The sequence below is a fragment of the Caretta caretta genome, chromosome 8 (assembly GCF_965140235.1).
Source record: "Caretta caretta isolate rCarCar2 chromosome 8, rCarCar1.hap1, whole genome shotgun sequence".
In the NCBI taxonomy this organism is placed as follows: domain Eukaryota; kingdom Metazoa; phylum Chordata; order Testudines; family Cheloniidae; genus Caretta; species Caretta caretta.
The window spans coordinates 93741161-93759667 of NC_134213.1; the positions used below are offsets into that span (position 1 = coordinate 93741161).

General features: G+C 43.8%; 1 protein-coding gene across 4 annotated transcripts in view; it reads right to left on the reverse strand.

Annotated features, from left to right (window-relative positions):
* The window catches only part of FGGY (FGGY carbohydrate kinase domain containing), a 233195-nt gene that overhangs the window by 187657 nt on the left and 27031 nt on the right, over positions 1 to 18507 (reverse strand). For all 4 annotated transcript variants that reach the window (XM_075131802.1, XM_075131803.1, XM_048859626.2 and 1 more), the window contains exon 5: positions 32 to 120. In XM_075131802.1, the coding sequence (XP_074987903.1) occupies positions 32 to 120 (89 nt within the window). The remainder of the gene's footprint in view (positions 1 to 31; positions 121 to 18507) is intronic.

Here is an 18507-nt window from a genome sequence, read left to right on the forward strand (position 1 = left end):
AAAACAAATCATGCAGTTGTAATTAACATACCTGGCAGTGACACCTGTTGCTTTCCATGATAAGAAATCTGAAAGATCAAAGAAGTAGCCTGCCTTTTCCCAGCAAGACTCTTTCAAGTTCTGAAAAAATTTAAAAAGAGATAGACGTGAATTGCAATCATGGTCTGCCTTTATTTTTAAAAACAAATTCTAAGTCAGCTGCCAGTTACCTAAAAAAAAACCAATATTTTTTCCTATTGTAAAACTCTGATGATGCTGTTCTTCAACCTGTGACTACTCCACTGACTTTAAAATGATTTTCTGGCTACAGTACTGGGTCTTTCCACTTGCTGGAGGGTGCTAATGAAAATGCAGTTTTCCCAAATTTGGGTTTACAGAGGCATCCTTTTCAAAATGACAGTGTGAAGCCTTCACCTGCTAAAATTAACGGCAATTTCCACTTTGGAGCTCCACTATATCAGGGTATGTCTACACTACGGAATAAGGTCGAATTTATAGAAGTCGGTTTTTTAGAAATCGGTTTTATAAATTTGAGTGTGTGTGTCCCCACAGAAAATGCTCTAAGTGCATTAAGTGCATTAACTCGGCGGAGCGCTTCCACAGTACCGAGGCAAGCGTCAACTTCCGGAGCGTTGCACTGTGGGTAGCTATCCCACAGTTCCCGCAGTCTCCGCTGCCCATTGGAATTCTGGGTTGAGATCCCAATGCCTGATGGGGCTAAAACATTGTCGCGGGTGGTTCTGGGTACATATCGTCAGCCCCCCGTTCCCTCCCTCCCCCCGTGAAAGCAAGGGCAGACAATCATTTCGCGCCTTTTTTCCTGAGTTACCTGTGCAGACGCCATACAATGGCAAGCATGGAGCCCGCTCAGGTAACCGTCACCCTATGTCTCCTGGGTGCTGGCAGACGCGGTACGGCATTGCTACACAGTAGCAGCAACCCCTTGCCTTGTGGCAGCAGACGGTACAGTACGACTGGTAGCCGTCATCGTCATGTCTGAGGTGCTCCTGGTCGCCTCTGTGAGGTCGATCAGGAGCGCCTGGGCAGACATGGGCACAGGGACTAAATTTGGAGTGACTTGACCAGGTCATTCTCTTTAGTCCTGCAGTCAGTCCTATTGAACCGTCTTATGGTGAGCGGGCAGGCGATACGGACTGCTAGCAGTCGTACTGTACCATCTTCTGCCGAGCAGCCATGAGATGTGGATGGCATGCAGTCCTTCTGCACCGTCTGCTGCCAGCCAAAGATGTAAAAGATAGATGGAGTGGGTCAAAACAAGAAATAGACCAGATTTGTTTTGTACTCATTTGCCTCCTCCCCTGTCTAGGGGACTCATTCCTCTAGGTCACACTGCAGTCACTCACAGAGAAGGTGCAGCGAGGTAAATCTAGCCATGTATCAATCAGAGGCCAGGCTAACCTCCTTGTTCCAATAACAACGATAACTTAGGTGCACCATTTCTTATTGGAACCCTCCGTGCAGTCCTGCCTGAAATACTCCTTGATGTACAGGCACCCCCTTTGTTGATTTTAGCTCCCTGAAGCCAACCCTGTAAGCCGTGTCGTCAGTCGCCCCTCCCTCCGTCAGAGCAACGGCAGACAATCGTTCCGCGCCTTTTTTCTATGCGGACGCCATACCACGGCAAGCATGGAGCCCGCTCAGCTCACTTTGGCAATTAGGAGCACATTAACCACCACACGCATTATACAGCAGTATATGCAGCACCAGAACATGGCAACGCGATACCGGGCGAGGAGGCGACGTCAGCGCGGTCCCGTGAGTGATCAGGACATGGACACAGATTTCTCTGAAAGCATGGGCCCTGACAATGCATGCATCATGGTGCTAATGGGGCAGGTTCATGCTGTGGAACGCCGATTCTGGGCTCGGGAAACAAGCACAGACTGGTGGGACCGCATAGTGTTGCAGGTCTGGGACGATTCCCAGTGGCTACGAAACTTTCGCATGCGTAAGGGCACTTTCATGGAACTTTGTGACTTGCTTTCCCCTGCCCTGAAGCGCATGAATACCAAGATGAGAGCAGCCCTCACAGTTGAGAAGCGAGTGGTGATAGCCCTGTGGAAGCTTGCAACGCCAGACAGCTACCGGTCAGTTGGGAATCAATTTGGAGTGGGCAAATCTACTGTGGGGGCTGCTGTGATGCAAGTAGCCCACGCAATCAAAGATCTGCTGATATCAAGGGTAGTGACCCTGGGAAATGTGCAGGTCATAGTGGATGGCTTTGCTGCAATGGGATTTCCTAACTGTGGTGGGGCTATAGATGGAACCCATATCCCTATCTTGGCACCGGAGCACCAAGCCGCCGAGTACATAAACCGCAAGGGGTACTTTTCGATAGTGCTGCAAGCTCTGGTGGATCACAAGGGACGTTTCACCAACATCAACGTGGGATGGCCGGGAAAGGTGCATGATGCTCGCATCTTCAGGAACTCTGGTCTGTTTCAAAAGCTGCAGGAAGGGACTTTATTCCCAGACCAGAAAATAACTGTTGGGGATGTTGAAATGCCTATATGTATCCTTGGGGACCCAGCCTACCCCTTAATGCCATGGCTCATGAAGCCGTACACAGGCAGCCTGGACAGTGGTCAGGAGCTGTTCAACTACAGGCTGAGCAAGTGCAGAATGGTGGTAGAATGTGCATTTGGACGTTTAAAGGCGCGCTGGCGCAGTTTACTGACTCGCTTAGACCTCAGCGAAACCAATATTCCCACTGTTATTACTGCTTGCTGTGTGCTCCACAATATCTGTGAGAGTAAGGGGGAGACGTTTATGGCGGGGTGGGAGGTTGAGGCAAATCGCCTGGCTGCTGGTTACGCGCAGCCAGACACCAGGGCGGTTAGAAGAGCACAGGAGGGCGCGGTACGCATCAGAGAAGCTTTGAAAAACAGTTTCATGACTGGCCAGGCTACGGTGTGAAAGTTCTGTTTGTTTCTCCTTGATGAACCCCCCCACCCCTTGGTTCACTCTACTTCCCTGTAAGCTAACCACCCTCCCCTCCTCCCTTTAATCATTGCTTGCAGAGCCAATAAAGTCATTGCTGCTTCACAGTCATGCATTCGTTATTCATTCATCACACAAATAGGGGGATGACTACCAAGGTATCCCAGGAGGGGTGGTGGAGGAGGGAAGGAAAATGCCACACAGCACTTTAAGCACAGCACTTTAAAAGTTTACAACTTTAAAATTTATTGAATGACAGCCTTCTTTTTTTTGGGCAATCCTCTGTGGTGGAGTGGCTGGTTGGCCGGAGGCCCCCCCACCGCGTTCTTGGGCGTCTGGGTGTGGAGGCTATGGAACTTGGGGAGGAGGGCGGTTGGTTACAGAGGGGCTGCAGTGGCAGTCTGTGCTCCAGCTGCCTTTGCTGCAGCTCAACCATACACTGGAGCATACTGGTTTGGTCCTGCAGCAGCCTCAGCATTGAATCCTGCCTCCTCTCATCACGCTGCCGCCACCTTTGAGCTTCAGCCCTGTCTTCAGCCCGCCACTTACTCTCTTCAGCCCGCCACTTACTCTCTTCAGCCCTCCACCTCTCCTCCCGGTCATTTTGTGCTTTCCTGCACTCTGACATTATTTACCTCCACGCATTCGTCTGTGCTCTGTCAGTGTGGGAGGACAGCATGAGCTCGGAGAACATTTCATCGCGAGTGCGTTTTTTTTTCTTTCTAAGCTTCACTAGCCTCTGGGAAGGAGAAGATCCTGTGATCATTGAAACACATGCAGCTGGTGGAGAAAAAAAAAGGGACAGCGGTATTTAAAAAGACACATTTTATAAAACAGTCGCTACACTCTTTCAGGGTAAACCTTGCTGTTAACATTACATACATAGCACATGTGCTTTCGTTACAAGGTCGCATTTTGCCTCCTCCCACCGCGTGAACGGATTTTGGTTGAATGCCAGCAAACATACACTGCAATGCTTTGTTCTACAGTGATTCCCCAGTACGTGTTGCTGGCCTGGAGTGGTAAAGTGTCCTACCATGAAGGACGAAATAAGGCTGCCCTCCCCAGAAACCTTTTGCAAAGGCAGAACCGCAAATGCCAGGGCAAAGTAATCCTTTCACATGCTTGCTTTTAAACCATGTATAGCATTTTAAAAGGTACACTCACCAGAGGTCCCTTCTCCGCCTGCTGAGTCCAGGAGGCAGCCTTGGGTGGGTTCGGGGGGTACTGGCTCCAGGTCTAGGGTGAGAAACAGTTCCTGGCTGTCGGGAAAACCGGTTTCTCCACTTGCTTGCTGTGAGCTATCTACAACCTCCTCATCATCATCTTCTTCGTCCCCAAAACCTACTTCTGTATTGCCTCCATCTCCATTGAAGGAGTCAAACAACACGGCTGGGGTAGTGGTGGCTGAACCCCCTAAAATGGCATGCAGCTCATCATAGAAGCGGCATGTTTGGGGCTCTGACCCAGAGCGGCTGTTCGCCTCTCTGGTTTTCTGGTAGGCTTGCCTCAGCTCCTTCAGTTTCACGCGGCACTGCTTCGGGTCCCTGTTATGGCCTCTGTCCTTCATGCCCTGGGAGATTTTCAGAAAGGTTTTGGCATTTCGAAAACTGGAACGGAGTTCTGATAGCACGGATTCCTCTCCCCAAACAGCGATCAGATCCCGTACCTCCCGTTCAGTCCATGCTGGAGCTCTTTTGCGATTCTGGGACTCCATCATGGTCACCTGTGCTGATGAGCTCTGCATGGTCACCTGCAGCTTGCCACGCTGGCCAAACAGGAAATGAGATTCAAAAGTTCGCGGTTCTTTTCCTGTCTACCTGGCCAGTGCATCTGAGTTGAGAGCGCTGTCCAGAGCGGTCAGAATGGAGCACTCTGGGATAGCTCCCGGAGGCCAATACCATCGAATTGTGTCCACAGTACCCCAAATTCGAGCCGGCAACGTCGATTTAAGCGCTAATCCACTTGTCAGGGGTGGAGTAAGGAAATCGATTTTAAGAGCCCTTTAAGTCGAAATAAAGGGCTTCATTGTGTGGACGGGTGCAGGTTTAAATCGATTTAACGCTGCTAAATTTGACCTAAAGTCCTAGTGTAGACCAGGGCTCAGTCTCCTTTTAAGTTCAAAATGCAAGAAGAAAATAAAATAAATCAAGTGCAATAACCAAGGCAAGTTCTAGCAGGAGTGTGGTCCCTGCTCACCCAGGACTGTAGCATGGCATTGCCAAATTACTAAAGACCTCTCCACCAGGATCGATAGTCTACAGAGAGCCCCAAACTGTAGTCTGTGGAGCACTAGTGGACCACAGATCACTTGCTGGTGATCTGCAGAGAGGCTGCTGTTCTCTGTGTTACCAGCTTCTAAATTTAAGAAGATGACTTCTAAAATTAACAAAATATTTTCTCAATATTACTTTTCCATGTAAGCAATCATTGTACTTGCCATCAAGATGTCAAATGATAAAGAATGGGAGAGGATGTGGTCTGGACAATTGTGAGTGGGAAGGGATTTTCCCAAGAGTTGTTCTCTATTAAGATGTGGTATATTACTATGAAAAAAGTGCAAGAATCACTGGCCTACAATACATAATGGCCCTGACAAGCGGCCACTTATCAATCTATCAAATTCTAAGTAACACAGTAACAAAACCATTACCAGGTTTCAGAGTAGCAGCCGTGTTAGTCTGTATCTGCAAAAAGAAAAGGAGTACTTGTGGCACCTTAGAGATCAACAAATTTAATTTGAGCATAAGCGTTCGTGAGCTACATCCGATGAAGTGAGCTGTAGCTCACGAACGCTTATGCTCAAATAAAATTTGTTAGTCTCTAAGGTGCCACAAGTCCTCCTTTTCTTTTTGCAAAACAATTACCATAACTTACTGCTGCCAAACCTAAGTGTTCAAAAATCATGAGTCAGGCCTTCAAAAATCGTGAGTTGGCTTTAAACAACAAAATCCCACAAGTTTTTTTTTAAAAATTAAATTGTGGGTCTTTTTGTTTGCTTCTTTCTTTTTGAGCCTTTTTGTCTAAAAACAGGAGGACTTGAAAATTACTTTTTTTTTTTTAAATGACAGCTGAGATTCTCATGTAATTACATGACTCCAGGAACTGGGACTGTATGTAAAACATTAATTATTAGGAGACTCACAATAAAATCATGAGAGTGGTAGAAAGTGATAATGCTGAAGAAATAGTCATATGCAGGTAGACTTAGAGGCTTAGGGTGCTGCAGGTTGACCAGAGGTGCTCTGACAGAGCTTCATGGAGATGTTTCAATAACCGTACCTTCACTATGCTTAACTTTTAGGAGTCCCATGCACCTTCAAAAATGTAGTAAAGCATAAGTACCAATAGTAATAAATATAATTACCATTTTATTATTTGTATTACAGTAGCTTCCAGCTTCCCCAAACAGGATCAGGACCCAACTGTACTAGGCATGTACAAATATAGTAAAAGATAGTCCCTGTTCCAGAGAGCTTATACTCTAAATAAATATAAAAAGTACTTCCAATTTAACTAACTGTGTGTTCAGCACAGCACAGTACTATAAACTTTTGACTCTGTTTGTTATGTGATTGCAAATTTTAAGTCCCAAAAAGTTATTGGGTGGAGTCTGTAAGGCCAATAGTTTAGGAAAATGTCATTTCAGAAACTAAGATGTAGCCAGGTAAACAATGAAAACAAGACCATCATTTTGGTTCTGGATCATCCAAAGAATCCATCTCCATGTTCTCGGAGGTTTCAACTCTTTAGAGGTCACAGAAAGTACTGTACTCCTATTGAGGCCTGAAAACAAAAGCTTCAATCACTGCCTTTACTTATAAACAGCACTAGTGTTGGATGCCTATTTCAGACCACTTTCCACCCGGACATGTATGGCTGCTAGTCATTAACTGTGCATTTGCCTCCACGGGTAGAATTTGGCCCTTTATATTTTAATTCAAAAGGCTAGTCAGCCTGGCTGTTTTGACAATATAAACCCTGAGCTACTGGTAAAAGTAGGATTTCTATCTGGTAATCTTGGGTTTATGAAAACAGACACCAGGCTAGGATTAATCATGTAACTCGAACAAACCCAGCTATTCAGCAAAGATAGTCAGTGAACCATGATTTCATTATTTCATGAATCTCCAAAAAGTTACAAGTTAGCAACCCTATGGTATGGTGTTTCATGAGTGTCCAAATGATTCATCCTTTGTCATGTTGATGCTATATCATTACTAGCTAGCACAGACAAAAATCAAATCATGCCCCGATGCATTTTTTAAATGAGTATAAACATCTCCATATTCTCTACACTTGTTGAAATTCACTATTTGATTTTCACTCCCAGTCAAGGAATCCACCACCACATTAAAAGCAGCATGGAAAAGTCCCAAGCACATTCTCAATGCCATATTCATATCCTGCGACTCATCCTAAAAACTCACGTTTAAAGAAAATAAATTCAGTCTGTGTTTTCCTGGGGCCTCTCTAAAGTCTCCTCCACTCATTTTACCTTTCTTCATGCCCAAACCATAAACTACAGTTAATCCTCTTTCTGAGACTGTCACCGAGGAGCCTATAGACACCATTCCTGAAACAGCTTGCGGGGACACATTTGAACAATATGAAGTTATCTCCTCCCTCGAGTGTTTACCTTGCCGCCTCTGAAGCATTCTTAACACTCTGTGGGAAGCAGAGTGAGAGAGAGATTGGGAAAACAGATCAAACCTAGCTCTTTGGTACAGCAATAGCGCACTGCCACTGTGTCTACACACCAGCTTCCATCTTTGAAACAAGAGTCCCATGTCTCTTTCTTTAAAAAACAGTTTTTCAAATGGAAAATGATGGACTGATATCCATGGCAATAAAGACTAGAGTCTACTATTTATCCACAGAACAAATGCAGTAGTCAAAGCTTCTTCACACTGCCTTGCCAGCGTGCTTCAGCCTTGACTTGGAGGGTTTGCTTGTCAAGGTGTGTGGATAGTTCTGAATTGAGTTAATTTGTCCCTGGTGAATGTTTGCTTTTTAATGCTGATGAGTATGTTATGTTTAAGTATTAACTGAACATCAGGGGACCTAGAGCTCTTGCACAGGGGCATCGTTTTTACTATTACTTAAGCCTAAAATCAATAAAATAGGCTACCAAATACTGGATGGCACTGACTCTGAGCCATTACCAATATGGCTAGCATTTGAAACAGTGATCTAATGGTGAAAGGCTTTGTATCTCATATCCCATTACCACCCACCTGTGTCATTAGAACCCCAATGGCCCCGGAACTGATTAGAGGTGGGCCAGAAGCAAAAATCCCAGGTTCAAACCAGTATATCGATCTAAATTCCTTGGCAGCCCACCATCTCTCAAAGTGGGCTGTATCAAAGGCCCAATAACGCTTCCTCAGCTCTCATCCCCTAATGCCCCTACTCTACTTGTGCTACATTGATGACATCTTCATCATATGGACCCATGGAAAAGAAGCCCTTGAGGAATTCCACCATGATTTCAACAATTTCCATCCCACCATCAACCTCAGCTTGGACCAGTCCACACAAGAGATCCACTTCCTGGACACTAAACGACGCCAATAAGCGATGGTCACATAAACACCACCCTATACCAGAAACCTACTGACCACTATTCCTACCTATATGCCTCCAGCTTTCATCCAGACCCCACCACACGATCCATTGTCTACAGCCAAGCTCTACGATACAACCGCATTTGCTCCAACCCCTCAGACAGAGACAAACACCGACAAGATCTCTATCAAGCATTCTTACAACTGCAGTACCCACCTATGGAAGTGAAGAAACAGATTGACAGAGCCAGAAGAGTACCCAGAAGTCACTTACTACAGGACAGGCCCAACAAAGAAAATAACAGAACTCCACCAGCCGTCACCTTCAGCCCCCAACTAAAATCTCTCCAATGCATCATCAAGGATCTACAACCTATCCTGAAGAAGGACGACCCATCACTCTCACAGATCTTGAGAGACAGGCCAGTCCTCGCTTACAGACAGCCCCCAAACCTGAAGCAAATACTCACCAGCAACCACACACCACACAACAGAACCACTAACCCAGGAACCTATCCTTGCAACAAAGCCCAATGCCAACTGTGTCCACATATCTATTCAGGGGACACCATCATAGGGCCTAATCACATCAGCCACACTGTCAGAGGTTCGTTCACCTGCACATTTACCAATGTGATATATGCCATCATGTGCCAGCAATGCCCCTCTGCCATGTATATTGGTCAAACTCTCTCTACATAAAAGAATAAATGGACACAAATCAGAAGTCAAGAATTATAATATTCAAAAACCAGTCGGAGAACACTTCAATCTCTCTGGTCACGCGATTACACACCTAAAAGTTGCAATTCTTCAACAAAAAACTTCAAAAACAGACTCCAATGAGAGACTGCTGAATTGGAATTAATTTGCAAACTGGATACTATTAACTTAGGCTTGAATAAAGACTGGGAGTGGATGGGTCATTACACAAAGTAAAACTATTTCCCCATGTTTATTCCCCCCTCCACCCCCCACTGTTCCTCAGACATTCTTGCCCACCTTGATTATCACCACAAAAGGTTCCTCCCACCCCCCGCTCTCCTGCTGGTAATAGCTCACCTTAAGTGATCACTCTCTTTACAGTGCGTACGGTAACACCCATTGTTTCCTGTTCTCTATGTATATAAATCTCCCCACTGTATTTTCCACTGAATGCATCCGATGAAGTGAGCTGTAGCTCACGAAAGCTTATGCTCAAATAAATTTGTTCGTCTAAGGTGCCACAAGTACTCCTTTTCTTTTTGCGGATACAGACTAACAAGGCTGCTACTCTGAAAGGTTTTAATGGTTCACTGCTGTGTGTTCCCTTCTCCATTTAGCTAGTTATTGCAAGCCAAGGGTGAACAGAGGGAATAATAGGTCAAAAAGGAAGAACTGAACAGTAACATATAGTGAGCTCCTTAGGCAATCAGCCAGAAAAAGTAAAAGAAGAATGATTCAATCATCAGCCTTTGGTCATTAATTGCAAAGGAATTATACCCTGGCAGTTTGCTCTATGAGGTGATTCTTGTTAAAGGGAAGATCTTCTTTGCCTGTATTCCCCATACAATAAATGAGGTGTGAAAGAGACAACTTAGACTAGATGCGTTTCATTTGGACATAATTACAAAAGAAACACCTACTCCCAATCCACCCCTACTCTGAACCAGAATGTGCTACAGCACCACTGATTAAATGGGGTGAATATTTTTTAGAAATAATCGAAATGAAATGTTATTAATCTAACGAAAAACATAACAACCGTTTGTTTTAATAACTTTTTAATAACTTTTGGTTTTTGGCACAATCCACAGCAAAATATTCCATCCAGAAATTAATGAATATGGAATTTTCTTCTGCTACCTCTGAAAAGAATAAATGCATAACACAAAAATTCTGGAGCCAGGCAAACACTGCAAACAAATTTCACTCCAACTTTTACATTAATTTGTTTTGTTCACTTCCACAAACATTTATTCTGTTGAGTTTTGCTGACATAAATATTTGCAGCAAGCGAAATTCAAAGTTGCAAACATAAGTATTCATAGAAACCAAATTTTAAATTTGCATGCATGCATATCCATCCCAGAAGAACTTGTGCACTCATCCAATCAGGGAACAGAAACAATACCATGCAATTTAGCTGACCAAGCACAACTAACCGACACAGCTTGAATAGTGAAACCTCACAGAGTAGTAAAAAAGAAAAGGAGTACTTGTGGCACCTTAGAGACTAACCAATTTATTTGAGCATAAGCTTTCGTGAGCTACAGCTCACTTCATAGGATGCATACTGTGGAAAGTATAGAAGATCTTTTTATACACACAAAGCATGAAAAAATGGGTGTTTACCACTATAAAAGGTTTTCTCTCCCCCCACCCCACTCTTCTGTTGGTAATAGTTTATCTAAAGTGATCACTCTCCTTACAATGTGTATGATAATCAAGGTGGGCCATTTCCAGCACAAATCCAGGGTTTAACAAGAACATCTGGGGGGGGGGGGTAGGAAAAAACAAGGGGAAATAGGTTACCTTGCATAATGACTTAGCCACTCCCAGTCTCTATTCAAGCCTAAGTTAATTGTATCCAATTTGCAAACGAATTCCAATTCAACAGTCTCTCGCTGGAGTCTGGTTTTGAAGTTTTTCTGTTGTAATATCGCAACTTTCATGTCTGTAATCGCGTGACCAGAGAGATTGAAGTGTTCTCTGACTGGTTTATGAATATTATAATTCTTGACATCTGATTTGTGTCCATTTATTCTTTTACGTAGAGACTGTCCAGTTTGACAAGTATAAATGGCAGAGGGGCATTGCTGGCACATGATGGCATACATCACATTGGTGGATGTGCAGGTGAACGAGCCTCTGATAGTGTGGCTTATGTTATTAGGCCCTGTGATGGTGTCCCCTGAATAGCTATGTGAACACAGTTGGCAACGGACTTTGTTGCAAGGATAGGTTCCTGGGTTAGTGGTTCTGTTGTGTGGTATGTAGTTGCTGGTGAGTATTTACTTCAGGTTGGGGGGCTGTCTGTAGGCAAGGACTGGCCTGTCTCCCAAGATTTGTGAGAGTGTTGGATCATCCTTCAGGATAGGTTGTAGATCCTTAGTAATGCGTTGGAGGGGTTTTAGTTGGGGGCTGAAGGTGACTGCTAGTGGCGTTCTGTTATTTTCTTTGTTAGGCCTGTCCTGTAGTAGGTGACTTCTGGGAACTCTTCTGGCTCTATCAATCTGTTTCTTCACTTCTGCAGGTGGGTATTGTAGTTGTAAGAATGCTTGATAGAGATCTTGTCGGTGTTTGTCTCTGTCTGAGGGGTTGGAGCAAATGCGGTTGTATCGTAGAGCTTGGCTGTAGACAATGGATCATGTGGTGTGGCCAGGGTGAAAGCTGGAGGTATGTAGGTAGGAATAGCGGTCAGTAGGTTTCCGGTATAGGGTGGTGTTTATGTGACCATCGTTTATTAGCACTGTAGTGTCCAGGAAGTGGATCTCTTGTGTGGACTGGTCCAGGCTGAGGTTGATGGTGGGATAGAAATTGTTGAAATCATGGTGGAATTCCTCAAGGGCTTCTTTTCCATGGGTCCAGATGATGAAGATGTCATCAATATAGCGCAAGTAGAGTAGGGGCGTTAGGGGACGAGAGCTGAGGTAGCGTTGTTCTAAGTCAGCCATAAAAATGTTGCCATACTGTGGGGCCATGCGGGTACCCATAGCAGTGCCGCTGATTTGAAGGTATACATTGTCCCCAAATGTAAAATAGTTATGGGTAAGGACAAGGTCACAAAGTTCAGCCACCAGGTTAGCTGTGACATTATCGGGGATAGTGTTCTTGACAGTTTGTAGTCCATCTTTGTGTGGAATGTTGGTGTAGAGGGCTTCTACATCCATAGTGGCCAGGATGGTGTTTTCAGGAAGATCACCGATGGAGTGTAGTTTCCTCAGGAAGTCAGTGGTGTCTCGAAGGTAGCTGGGAGTGCTGGTAGCATAGGGCCTGAGGAGGGAGTCTACATAGCCAGACAATCCTACTGTCAGGGTGCCAATGCCTGAGATGATGGGGCGCCCAGGATTTCCAGGTTTATGGATCTTGGGTAGTAGATAGAATATCCCAGGTTGGGGTTCCAGGGGTGTGTCTGTGCGGATTTGATCTTGTGCTTTTTCAGGGAGTTTCTTGAGCAAATGCTGTAGTTTCTTTTGGTAACTCTCAGTGGGATCAGAGAGTAATGGCTTGTAGAAAGTGGTGTTGGAGAGGTGCCGAGCAGCCTCTTGTTCATATTCCGACCTATTCATGATGACAACAGCACCTCCTTTGTCAGCCTTTTTGATTATGTCAGAGTTGTTTCTGAGGCTGTGGATGGCATTGTGTTCTGCACGGCTGAGGTTATGGGGCAAGTGATGCTGCTTTTCCACAATTTTAGCCTGTGTACGTTGGAGGAAGCACTCTATGTAGAAGTCCAATCTGCTGTCTCGACCTTCAGGAGGAGTCCACCTAGAATCCTTCTTTTTGTAGTGTTGGTAGGGAGGTCTCTGTGGATTAGTATGTTGTTCAGAGGTGTGTTGGAAATATTCCTTGAGTCGGAGACGTCAAAAATAGGATTCTAGGTCACCACAGAACTGTATCATGTTCGTGGGGGTGAAGGGGCAGAAGGAGAGGTTGTTTGTGACCACTGCAGAGTTAAATAATGCAAGAACATTTGTCAAATACTTTTGAATAACGAGTAAATCTGAGGAAAGAGTCTGTTTTCAGACTGTCTGTAAGAAGAAGAAGAGGCTGATTTTAACCTTTAATGTGAATTAGGAATATAATCCAGGAATATTTATAGTACTTCCAATGAGATTTACATTTAGCGTTATCTCACTGACCTAATCAGAAGTTGTTTTGTCTTGTTTATCCATCATCTAAAAAAGCATTCTTGTACATTTCTGAAAGAAAATTACTCCTCTTTCTTCCCATTACTGTCTCATCCCTAATGCTCACAGCAAGCAAATTTCAAAGTCAAATGTGCAATTATTTATGGAAACCACATTTTAAAAATCACATGACAACCCTAGAGACTGAACTCTTGTTTACAACAGAACAGGTGCTGCATAGGCAAGAGACAAGTGAAGTGCCCCACAATCCCCTACAAATTTGTTTACACCATGTTCTACCAAGGCCACTCTATGGGTTTGGAGTAGTTCAGTCTGATTGCCCATTCATTCCGTGGCCAGGCAGCTGAGACTCAAACAAAGGTTTCATTTCATCCCTTATGTGGTCTTGGTTTTGTGACATGGACACCTGCTTGCTGGGAACTTGGTCAAGACCCCCCACAAATAATTCCACACAGACTACCAGCCATCAGATGGTGAAGTCATTCAGTTACTACTAAAATAGACTGCATTTGAACCTGCGATCTAGAAGTGAGAGGTCCTATACTGCATTTCCAGACTCACCCAGAGCCTCAGTGATTCAACTTTTTGTTAATTCTTTTTCTTGTTTTCCCCTTTTTCTTTGTTCCAAGTGAAAGCATGGACTACAGTAGGAGGGAGAGCATGGGCTATGAAGAACTCTGAATATGAGAATGGAAGTTTGAGAGGAAAACAAAACCCACAAAATAAAAGAAAGCAAAAGAAGAGAGAGTAAAAAGGAGATGAACCAATTACGATTTGGAAGGAAGAATACAAGATAACCCTAGAAACAGCAACCCTAAACGTAATAGGAAACCAGCAAGAAGTAAGGATCATCAACTACTTCCCAAACTATGAAGTCATCTCATTCCTCTGGGTGAATGAGGTCATCTTCCACTTCTCCTCTTCTGAGTCAGAGACTGGATGTAGAAAAGTTCCATTAGATCATCTTATCCCACCCCCCACCACCAACCAATGCAGGATAAATTTGCTAAGGTATATTCTTGAGTGGTGCTTTTTCTTGTTTAGTTTTAAATTACTCAAGGGATGGGACTTCCGCCCCTTCCTTTGGGAGATATCATAACCACCTGAAAGCTAGTGATATTCAAAATTACTTGCTTTGAACTCTTCCTATCCAGGGACGTTATTTTTTTTTAATTCTACAGTTAGGAGGGTGCAGGCCAAGCAACAATAAAGAAGTTTGCCACAGATTCCTCTGGAGTCTGCAGACAGGATCTGCTTGTATGGTTTCCTAAGGTAGCAGATGGTCAGATTAACATAACAGAAAGGAAAAGGTGAATAATTTGGATTCTTTTATAATATACACAAGGAATCTGCAGTTCATATGCAGTAAGAAGATGATGGCCCACAACATCAAGCTTTTAATCCAACTCTACTCAAACAGTATCTCATGTAAACCAATCTCCTAATTTATCATCTAAACAAAATAACTATGCTGACAATTGTGTCCAACTAATTATTCTTTCTGGTACTGGCAAATATTTCTCGCCCAGTGGTAGAGCAAAAGCTTTGGAATGCAGAGGGTCATGTGTTATATCAGAGCTGAATAAGCATCTCCACATGGAACTAGGGAAAAATCAATCTTGAATGTCAATCAATTCAGCGAATCTTTGTAGTTCTTCCAATACTTCATATTTTTGAGCAGCGGATATACAGTACCTTTCTCTATATCTTCTTAGAGCTTCCTTTTATACTGCCATAATATACAAGATGTACTTTGCCATTGAGTTTATGCTCCTCTGATTCATTCTTGAGCCAAAGGAGGTCTGACAGAATTGTAAATGGCATAAGAGGTCTGATGAAATGGAAAAATAGTATAGGAGGACAGAATACTATACTGGCTTTAGAGCCCTAATCCTAAACAGACAACTCTTTGGGAAATACATACTATTATAAAGACATCACCTCTTGCACTGCTAAGTACCAGTGCTTTTGCAGCCTCAGAAAATGTTCCAGTTAAAGCCAAGATTGGTATGTTGCCCAGAGGATGGTGGTATAGCATTCCAGTACACTACCAAACATCACAGACTTGTACAGGCATGGAAGATGTACATGCTAGGACCAGTGAGTTAGTGTTTTGCTACAGGAATCAGTATTTAGGGCACAGACATTAACAAATGTAACAAAAGAAATGTTGATCTGAACCCATGATATAACAAAGCAGCCTTCCAAGGTATTCATTGTCTTAGTGCTCTTGAGAGAAAACTTTTGATATATTAACCTTCTTTTTGGAGTTAAAGGATGAATACAAAATAATTTCACTGATTCACCGCACCTTTTAAATACTCTTGCTGTCCTGGATACAAATGGGACAGCCTGCATCTCAACCACAGAAAAGTTTGCTTTCCTTTGATGTGTTCGGTATTCCCATTCCCAAGCATTCAAAAATCACGAGTCAGGCTCACACAATCATGAGAATGGTTATAAAAATCATGAGGTTTGGTTTTTGTTGTTGTTTTTTATTATTATTTTTTGTTTTTAAAGAAAAATAACTTTTGGCTTCTTTTTATTCGTCTTCAGGAGCTGGAGTGTTTAGGTGTCAGGATTTCAAGATTTTACTCCACAACCATAACGGCTAGAAACTTACTTTATTTTTAAAAATGAAAGATGACATTCTCATGAATCACAAATTCAGGATTTGGCACTTTATGAAAAGCAATAACTATTGGGAGAGTTGGCAACGCTGTTAATGTTCCTAAATACTATCTTAATAGCATGTGAGGGGTGGGGTGGGGCCCATGGGACAACATTAATAGAAAAAACAGAATATATGCCATTGCAGTATTTTTCAAAGACAACTATTTATACCTAGGCCAGCCAGAATAGATCATTTCCCTTAATCTCACTTAAACCACAAAATAGAATATGTTTTACTTTTTGATTCTGGAGAGTTGTCCAAGTCTGACCCTATTCCAGGACAAAAAGAAATTAGGGGTGACATGGGAATGCGCTGGCATCAGTAACAGAAAACACAACCAAAATGCAACCTGCAATGGAGCATGAGCTACAGAAATTAGAAGTCATAAAGAAAATGTTTCCTTATGCTGAAAGTGCAGCCAATGGAAACTTTTCACCAATGACTAACCTTATGGATCGCCAGTATGTGTTCTGTGCAATGCTATGCCAATATTGCAAGAAAATTTCTGCAGTGCAACAAGAGATTTGGTGCAAAGAGTAGCAAATCCTTGTCCCACTCACGTGGATGTGAACTTTGCCATTCACACAATGGGAATAGAGATTTGGTCCCTCTATTAGGCTCATATTATACTTGACCTGTTCCAGGATATAAGGTGTCCCTCGAATGCAGCACCCAAGTAAACGCCAGGCAGATTTGCGGACCCTCTGCTCTGAGGAGCACAGGGACTGCTCCTTCCCATCCTTCTGGGGATGCACAACATGCACCACAAAGTGCAGAGATGGACAAGGAGAAGGAGGCAGGCACATCTCTGCCTCCTTATGCACTTCCCAGTGGCCACCACGTGGGGGAATAATTAGCAGCATCTCATAAAGAGATGTAGCAACATGTGAGCAGCATTTGAATGTCCTGCCATTCAAGTAGGCATTCATTCTGCAGAATCCCCAGGGCTGCATGGCTTCACATGGCCCTTATTATTAGGTGGACTGGATGGAACTTCCCAGCCCTTTGTGAATAATGAACAGAGTTCCACCTTACAAAGATATCCATCTTCTAATACATCAGCTGAAGGAGCCCTGCAGTTGTAAAGAACTTCAGAGATTTGTTCATCTTGCCACCACAAGAAGAGAAAGTCCTGTGTTACCGCACTCCAGTGAAGATCATCCACAAGATTTTAGCATCTAATTTTTTCAATAGGGGTCTGACAAAGTCATGTGCTAATTATATTCTGTTCCTTCATTGTTAGTGACTGGGTTGTGCCCCAGATGATGTTACACAGAGACAGCATCATCTGCACTGATGTACAGCACCTTGTTTATCCAGCAAATATTCTGAAGACATACACTTGCTGAGAGAAGGCACTGAGGGAGGACAAAGAATGAGCAGCTAAGCACAGGCCATAAACAGCAGACGTTAGCACTGTCACAAGGAAACCCAAAGTGGAGAATAAGCCCAGAGAAGGAACAGCAGCGGCCTGAAGTAGAGATGTTTTTTGGTGCTTGAATCAAGAGGACAGTTCATATATTTTATCATTTTAAAGTAAAAAAAATCCCTATAAATCCCATTTTACAGAACTAGCCCAAGAACATAGGCTGGACTGCAGGAAAGACTTAGAAAAAAGTAAGTACAGTACTGTGCTTTCATGTTACTCTTGTCTTTATTTATTTATTTCCCTCTTCCCACTCCTATTTTCTCTCTCTCTCTAACAACAACTTAATTCCATTATTTCGAAAGCATCTGAGATAACCAGAGCTGGAGATGGGACACTAAATGGAGTGGGCTGGTCTTCCTTTTCTCTCAGTGCTTGGCTGACTGGTCCTCACTCACATGGTCAGGGTTTGATTGCCATATGTGGGGTTGGGAAGGAATATTCCTCTAGGTCAGATTGGCAGTGACCTTGGAGTTTTTTTGCCTGCCTCTACAGAGTGGGACATGGGTTTCTTGCCAGGATCATCTGGGTATAGCTCACTTAATCAATTCCCTGCCATTGCACGGCCCTCGGGCACTGGTGTGCCTTGGTCCCTCTTGTTCTCCACTAGTGGCACACAATAATTTTGTCTCCTAAGGGCTGTAATACTTTGGTCTACTTCTGGCTGTTGGGTTTAGTGTGCAGGGGGCTGGGTGGTGCTGGTGGCCTGTGATATACAGAAGGTCAGACTAAATAATCTGGTAGTCTCTTCTGGCCTTAAACTCTATGACTGTGACTCACTTCTTTATTCATTCTCTCTAAAAACAACAACTTCATTCTCACCTCTCTGTTATTGATCCTTTCTATGACGTCTCCCCCAGCCGCCACCACATTGCTCTTGTCCACAGTAGCTCCTGCCTGGTCCCATTTCACCTGTAGGGCTGCTCCTCCTTGCTGCCCTTCGTAATGGTGCTCCAGGAGGATTCAGGCTTTCGGAGTGGGGAGGGGGAATTTCTCTACTTTTTGGAAGTGACTGTTCCTCTTCCT